At 49.2% G+C, this 8,397-nt stretch overlaps 1 protein-coding gene across 1 annotated transcript; it reads left to right on the top strand.

Annotated features, from left to right (window-relative positions):
- Positions 1-1,920: 1,920 nt before the first annotated feature.
- LOC130379014 (LIM domain only protein 3-like) lies at positions 1,921-5,293 on the top strand (the record flags this gene model as incomplete). Its single annotated transcript, XM_056585593.1, has 2 exons — positions 1,921-2,119; positions 5,080-5,293. Coding segments are annotated over exons 1-2 (272 nt in total), but the record flags the coding sequence as incomplete, so codon positions are not given.
- Between the last annotated feature and the right edge of the window lie 3,104 nt (positions 5,294-8,397).

Here is an 8,397-nt window from a genome sequence, read left to right as displayed (position 1 = left end):
ACGCTTTGTTAAGTAATTGACGGATGCAATAAACAGCCAGGGCAATCATCCTGGGCTGCCATTTCCACCCATCAGCCCTGATGATGGGCGATGATTGATTCCAGCGGATAGACGCTGGGAGCCGCCGCACCAGCACCATGTCCAATTGACCCAGCGTAACCCCTCTCCCTGTAATCACACATCAGGCTGGAAGACACGGCACCACCTGACCGTGGTTCTGATAGAAACGACATATTCACCACCAATAGTATCACAATCTTATATTGGAGCTCTGAGATTATGATATCATTTTGCCAAACATTTTTGCGCCCCTTTTTATGCATTCGAGGCGATGCACGTGCACCACGTGACGCGGCGCAGCGCCAACGCCACCGCGGCTATCCGCGCTGATCTAAATAGCATAATTGTGCACGTGCTGTAATGAAGCGCTGAGTGGCGCGCGCGTCCGCGTGCACCTGGTTAGCGGAGTGAAGGGCATTATTGAGAGTCCGTGCGCGCGCTGGGAGTTGCGCACGCGCGCGCGCACACTAGCTCGCGCTCCGTTACCCGAGCTGCTGGTAATAACTGAATGACCTTATCTTCGTCATGTAATGTTCTCACTGGTGAGGGATCGGGTTTGGAAGATAATAAATCTGGGCTTCGCCATACCTCGCCTCTTAGTCACTGATAGCTCGAGACACTCGAGAGAAGTAGTCTCACTCGATCGCCTCCTCCGCCGCTGAATGGAGGAACACCTGTAGCGCGCGGCCAACAACTAACTGCTTCTTGTGTGGGACCCATGTGGACCTCATTATTTTCATCTTGAACATCAGTGCTGCGGTGCGTCTCGCGCCGGTGTCAGTTTGGTGAACTTTGGCGCTCGGAGGGGATAGACTGTAGAGTTGGAGGCTGCCTCGCCCGTTCTGGAGCTTGTTTGAATAAAGGTGAGTTTAGTGCGGATTTCGTGCATGGATTTCGTGTGAATGGAGAGAAAAGCCTCAACGATAGGGAGTTTTTCCCGTTATTGATGGCAACGTGATGTGTTTGAATTATTTGGGGATCAAACAGTTTGGTTTTCAGATTTTAAGGTGATTTACTGGTCTTTTATGGAACTGTTCACAGTGGGGGACGATAATGAGGCTTATTCAAAACTATATATTTTTGGATCAACTTTTATATACCGTATAAATAAATATACGTGTATTTAGACTAATTTATTGACACGTGGGCCTATCTAGGGGCATCATATTGTGTTTCCTAATCCGTTTAAATTTTAGTGCAGAAAATGGTCAATTATAGTCGATAATCCTATTGGGCGACCCGGGTTGTGATGATGAGTCTATTCCCGCATTTGGTCACTCCCAACTGCCGAGACGTCTCGAGCCGAGTAGTGTACTAACGACAACCCTCACAGTCGTTGATGTCCGTTGGCACCCGGGTCTATCTTCTTTATAGGACGACGAGGTCCTTGTTATTAAAAAAAAACGGCCGCTCTCGCTCGCGCCGTGTCCACAGCAGCGGGAAACGCAGCCAGCGCGAGACAGAGCGCTAGGAACACGATAGGATTATATGATTACCGCACCGCGAAGGGGTGAGCATATGCCTTTGTCATCCGCTGTCATTTGTTCACTTCCACTCGCCAAGCCAGCTTCGGCTCACGGTCAGGGGGCTTATGACAACCGTGTTTTTTCAGCGCCTTGCGTGTGTGTGTGTGCGTGTATTTGTGTGTGTGTGTGTGTGTGTGTGTGTGTGTGTGTGTGTGTGTGTGTGTGTGTGTGTGTGTGTGTGTGTGTGTGATTGAGTGTGTCTGCGCGCGCGCGTGCGTGTGTGTGTGTGTGACGCTGAACTGTAGCGAACCAACGCCGTCGCCTCGCGGTGCTCCCTCTGCTCGCTTGCTCGTGTGTTTTTCTCCTCCTGCTCCTCATTCTTCCGCGTGCGCCGAGGAGGTGGATTGTTACTTTTAACAAAAGCTCGAGCGCAGCCTCCACCGAAGCCTCGAGCGCATACAGCTGCTCACTTGACCGCGCGAGAACCGGACATCATTCATTTTTTTGTTGCTTTTGCCTCTCGCCCTCGTTTTGTATGGTGGTTCCGGCTGCTCGAGCGAGTCAACCAATGCAGAAAAGGGAGAAAAGTTTCGGTAAGATTTCACTCTTCCCGCTTCGGGTTTTCATGGTGTTAACGAATCGGGACGACGGCTTGAAAGTCGCCGTCGCGAGCCGGGGAAGTTAGCCGCTCGTGCGGGCTCTGTGTGTGTGTATTCTACCGCGATATCTCCACACATCTCGGCGGCATGGCACAGCGCAGCACGGCAGCTCAACACCCTTCGTTTCGGGTTGACACACGGGCTTGTATCTTGGTTCGTAATGCAACACATGAGAGAGTAAAACAGTGCATTTTCCTTCGCCTACAACACCGTCCTCTCGCCACGTCGCCGTCTGTCTCAGTCTGCGGGGTAGTATTGACCCATTAGGAGAACCGATTCAACCGCAAATGGGAGCTGACATCAGATCGCGAAAAGATGATACGTTTTCCCCCCTTTTTTTTTGACCCACTCTGTGGCTGGGAAAACTGCGACGGGGAGAAGAAGAAGAAGAGAGGAAAAAATAAATAAGCAGGAGCCCCCATCTCCTCCTAGCCTCTACCAAGCACTATGCTGCCATGGCAACAGTAATTATACCGATAGGGTGAAATGTCAGCATCTTTTCATCCCGCTGCTCTGATGGGCTTCTAAGGGGCGAATAAAGCCTCCCGCACTCTGTTTGGGATTAGCCCATTATTCTCGTTCAGAAGCCTTCCTGTACCGGGATGATAGCAACACGAATATTAAGCCGCACGTGTTTTAATCGGAGCCAGGAGAGGAAGGCACGAGCGTTATATATAAAAAAAAAAAAAAAGGCACGAGAACGAATAATTCTGTTCGCAGAAAAAAACAACCACAGCCATAATTTGCCCTCCACCGATTCAACTCACCCTCCTCCGCTCGTAAGACACTGGCTGTTTCGACATGTGTGGGGTGTCAAATGTGTTCGGGGGTGGTGGCGGGGACAGCCCTGTTGTGGGGTCCATCCTGATGGGAAGTTCAATCAGAACTCGCTTACTTTTTGGGGGGGGCCTTGGTAATGAGGTGACTTTGTTGTGTTAACGAGGCTGTGCGGATGAGGGCCACCTAGAAAGGATGATGGCGGAGGCAATCAGCCGTGTGCACTTCTTACAATTTTATCCTTCCAATTAAAAGCTTAACAGTTACACACAGTAGGTGGAAACGGGAGGCTTGCTCATTATTGCTATCCGGTCGGCAGTGCAACCTGTTTGATGGTGTGTGTGTGTGTGTGTGTGTGTGTGTGTGTGTGTGTGTGTGTGTGTGTGTGTGTGTGTGTGTGTGTGTGTGTGTGTGTGTGTGTGTGTGTGTGTGTGTGTGTGTGTGTGTGTTCGGGTTTTTCAGTCTAAAAAGAACACGTTTGAATGAGAACCGAGAGAGAAAGCAAGGTTTTTTTGTATGGATAGACATCTATTAGACTCACTTGGCATTGAGTGTCCGGCAAATGTTCACCTAACGAGTGTGCTGTAGGTCTAATTAGGGGCGACGTAGAGCAATGTACAGCTCTTGTGTAGACTGAACGGTTAAACTGACACTAAGGCATGATTGATACGAGGAGTCGGCTACTCCCACAACGCGGGGAAAGGTTAGAAATGCAATTACAGGGAATGTAATGGTTAAATGTTAAACGTGATGTAGCTGGCTGACCTGTAGCACTAGCCTAACTATATCCGTCCACTGTTTACAAAATAAACCCTTAGAATACCGCCCCTAAACAGTGTTGCACTGCAGCTAAGCTACGGAAGCATTTCTTTGTATTTGACCTACAATTATCTCCAGTTAGGACTACAAATCCGTGGCTACACAGTAATAACACTAACATTTCAACGTGTAGCGTAAATGTTACCATGAAAAGCTGTGTGTGTTTGTGTCGGTGTTTGCGCGTACATACATGTGTTTCTGTGTGTGTCTATGGTTGCGCGTACATGTGTGTGTGTCTGTGTGTGTGAGAGAGAGAGAGAGAGAGAGAGAGAGAGAGAGAGAGAGCCAGCGAAAGAGAGAGAGAGAGAGCCAGCGAAAGAGCGAGAGAGACGGAGAGGGAGTGAGGGAGAGTGGGTCCAGGACAAAAGGGAGTTGGGGTGTCACTCTCCTTGGGGAATGGTCGGAGAATACTAATTACAGCTTGGTGCGGGGGCCACATTGTCCCGCCACCATGGCCCCAACAAAAGGCCCTTCACACCCCTGCTTAAGGCCCAACAATGCATGGCTGGCCCGCAAGCTTCTCAAACTGGCCACTCCCACTTCTCTAACTTAATGAAGGCAGGGGACTGGGAAGGGAAGGGAAGCTAGGAAACACAGTTTCAGGAGGAAACACGAAACTATGTCATTATTGGACACTGGACTGTGTTCTTAATATCAGGCAGGAAGTGTGTGTGTGTGTGTGTGTGTGTGTGTGTGTGTGTGTGTGTGTGTGTGTGTGTGTGTGTGTGTGTGTGTGTGTGTGTGTGTGTGTGTGTGTGTGTGTGTGTGTGTGTGTGCGCGGGCGAGTATTATTTCAAATAGTCGGTCGTCATTATTCTGCTGAATTGTATTTGTTTTTCCGCTGAGCATTAATAGATTTACGCCCTCACAAATCCAAGTATGTCCAAAGTCAGACTTGTGAGGTGTGTTAAATAAAATATATTTTGCCCACATCATAATCTGACTGAATTTGTATGTTGACTTAACTCTCTCTCAAGTTCTGCCAGTTACATGACGTACCTTAGTAACACAGTACACACAGTCTAACCTGGTTTTTGTTTTCTCTCTCTCTCTCTCTCTCTCTCTCTCTCTCTCTCTCTCTCTCTCTCTCTCTCTCTCTCTCTCTCTCTCTCTCTCTCTCTCTCTCTCTCTCTCTCTCTCTCTCTCTCTCCCCATGTCTCGCTTTGTCTCTCTCTCTTTCTCTTCTCTCTCTCTCTCTCTCTCTCTCTCTCTCTCTCTCTCTCTCTCTCTCTCTCTCTCTCTCTCTCTCTCTCCCTCCCCCTTCTTCCTCCCTCTCTCCCACTCTCTCTCTCTGGCAGGTATACAAATGCTTTCCGTCCAGCCGGACACCAAGCCAAAGGGCTGTGCCGGCTGCAACCGGAAGATTAAGGACCGCTACCTGCTCAAGGCCCTCGATAAGTACTGGCACGAGGACTGCCTCAAGTGCGCCTGCTGCGACTGCCGGCTGGGCGAGGTGGGATCCACGCTGTACACCAAAGCCAACCTCATCCTGTGCCGGCGAGACTACCTCCGGTAAGCAGACCCCGCCGCCACCCACGGTCACCTGACCTGAGGCTTGACCTGCGACCGTGGAAGCTAACGGCTAGCTCCATTGCTGAGCTAGCTAGATCACTAGATATATATACTGACTCAAAATCGCATTTGGCTTCTAAGCATGTGTTAACAATGTCGCCGTCTTGCCGCAGGGTAGCCAACCGCCTGAGTGAATTAACTTCCGATAGGGCAGAGGTCCTTTCCCAGTTAAATCACTCCCATTCGCCTTCTTTTTGAGCAATCGTCAAGCGTGTTGATTTCTGAAATACGTCAGACGTTTGTCCATGGTACTGATAGTAAAAAAAATAAAATGATGTACTTTAATTTATTTTTTACTATCATTACCACAAACACACGTTTGACCCAACCACGAGCACACGTTTGGGTGGTTACCCCACGGCAAGATGGTGGCATTGTCGACGCATACGTTCCATTGAATAGTGAAGCTCGGGCCCGAACTAGTCATCATGAGCTAGATCTAGCTAGCTCAACGAGGGAAGGCAGTTTTGCTTCCCAGACGCCGAATATTTGTGTTTCTCTTTCCCAGGGTATAACGTTGTACACAGCGGGGTTCTACAACAGTGTGGAATGACAGAAAAATATTTGTATCGTTGTTTGGTTTATTTGTGTGCGTTTGTTGTCGTAACTGTTTTTGTCAGCCAATCGTAGTGCTTTCCGTTCACTGCTTTATTGTGAAACACAGGGAATGTGTTATTATGTTATATTAGTGCTTTTCATTAAGAGGCAGGTAAAAGGTTGAGGCGTCTTGAACTGGGATCTCTACAGGTAGACTGTGTTCATTGCCCAGGGGTCATTGCCCTGCAGGGAATCAAACCCCCCTAACTGCTCCACTATCCTACCCCAGTATCGGAAGAAAAGCAAAATGTTCAAACTCAGCCAGGAACCCAGAGTCTTTGAGGACGCACAAGATAGGAAGACTGCATTCGTGTGTCTTTTTTATGGTTTATTGGGTTTTCTTTCATACTTTTTCTTTTACTGCAGACCACCCTGAATGCTCCTTTTCACCCCCCCCCCCATCCTCTCTTATTGAAGCTCCCAGCATGCAACTGGGGGCTGAGTGTCTAACAGCTGGCTCTGAGGATTGCTTCATACCTCTGCTCTCTAGGATCCAGATGGATCTAGGCTCTAGATCTATCTTGATTCCAGATCGATCTAGTGTCCAGACGGATCTAGATTCCAAAACGCATAAAGAATCCAGACGATATATCGAGTCCAGACGAACCTAGTATCCAGATGAATATAGAATCCAGATTGATCTAGTATCCAGACGGATCTAGAGCCCAGACAGATCTAGAGCCCAGACAGATCTAGTATCCAGACGTATCTAGGATCGAGATGTATCTAGAATGCCGATGGATCCGGGATCGAGGTTGATCCAGATAGAGTTTGACTCCATTTGCACCCATACTGAACACGGGTCCCCAATCAACTCTTGTGATTGAATTTCGCCTTCTGGGGAAACAATATGTTAGAGACAATTGGGTACGTACAACTCATCTGTGCTGTTGCCGTGACTCCAGTACTCCAACGAGGAGTAGAAACACCGTAGTCTTGACTAGCACCACCTCCAGAGGCTCCGGGCAGAGATAGTGGAGCGGCATTCCTGACGTTTTTGTTCACGTTTAATAAATTAAGAATTAAATCGATGGCATCACTTGAGTGGAGTGGAGTTGAGGGGCTGGTTGCCATGACGATAGGCATGCGAACGATCATGCTGGTAAAAAATCGTAAGAAAGGAAGAATAAAGTAAGAAACGGTCCATGAATGAGGCCATCGGTGGATTCACATTTAACCTTGCGCTGAATTATCAAACTCCAAATGTGGGTCGGATCGGATATTAAGAGCGACAAAGCGTTTTTTTTTTAACTGGATCTGATAGCTAATATTGAAGCTCAATATGAACTCCCCAGTCCGACTGTAGGGCTCCCCTGGCCGTCAGCGATGTGGACCTAGAAGGTGTGGCACCAGGCTGGAATCAGCTCCTAACCGGTTTGAAAGCAAATGAATTCCCCCCCTTCAGCTCAGCGGCGGATTCAATTGTATAACGCGGTTCGCGATCCTCCTGTTATTCCCCCCCCGCCCCACACAATTATTTCAGCATTCAACTCGATTCGGTGTGCTTGTTATTCCCTCGCCAAAGTTCAAACCTCCGACACATACAATATAATCACGACCCCTTGTCTCAGAGTCTGTAGCGGGAGCGACATACATGTGTAGCTCTGTGTAGGCCACTAGCAAACACTGCTGTTGGCAGTGTTGGTAATTACCGACGAAGGTCTTTCTCTCTCTCTCTCTCACTCTGTCTGTGTCTCTCTCCCTGTCTGTCTCTCTCTCTCTCTCTCTCTCTCTCTCTCTCTCTCTCTCTCTCTCCAGCACCACTACTGTGCACACAGTAAGGGGGAGTCTTTATTGGTGCCCTGCTGTGAGCTCTGGGAGGCAGGGTGTGGGGAGGGCCCCCTTTATGTGCGCTCCAGGTTCGACTCTCTCTTTTCAGAGCGACACACTCTGTTTAATTTCGGCGTCAGGCATGAGAGAGAAGCTATTAGGTGCTGCGGACAGACAGGTTGTGCTGGGGGGGACGGGGGACGGGGGGGGGACACACACTGCTGAGACGCAGCGCCCGCGGCGGGCGAGCGCGCACACAATTAGCCGCCCACGCCAAAGGGCCCGCTAACTGGAGCTCGTGGCGTGCCTTTGGCCCTTACCGTGCTCTTGTTTGTGCCCTTAAAGGGCCCGCTATGCGCTCCGCTACTCCTGGTTTGTTTTAGCTGCTGCTGCTGCTGCTGCTGCTGCTGCTGTTGTGTGAAAGTTCAGAAGGGGTATTTTGTCTCTTAAAGTTAGCTTTAAAGCAGATTGCGTTTGCCGCATTGGACGTACTTGTGTGCGTGATGAAGAGTAAGCGCATTAACACGGCCTATAGGACCGTAACGCCTACTTAGCATTCTGCGTTCTGCAGCGTCGATAGAAAAAACGGGGGGGGGGGCGCTCTGTGATGTAAGCGAATCCGTGTGTTTTATTTTTTTTTATATCCGGGGAGATTCTTACATAAAGAGAGGACCAAC

This window comes from Gadus chalcogrammus, unplaced genomic scaffold (assembly GCF_026213295.1).
Source record: "Gadus chalcogrammus isolate NIFS_2021 unplaced genomic scaffold, NIFS_Gcha_1.0 GACHA153, whole genome shotgun sequence".
Taxonomy (NCBI): domain Eukaryota; kingdom Metazoa; phylum Chordata; class Actinopteri; order Gadiformes; family Gadidae; genus Gadus; species Gadus chalcogrammus.
The sequence above is the reverse complement of the archived record's forward strand: the minus strand, read 5'-3'. Positions and strand labels throughout refer to the sequence as shown.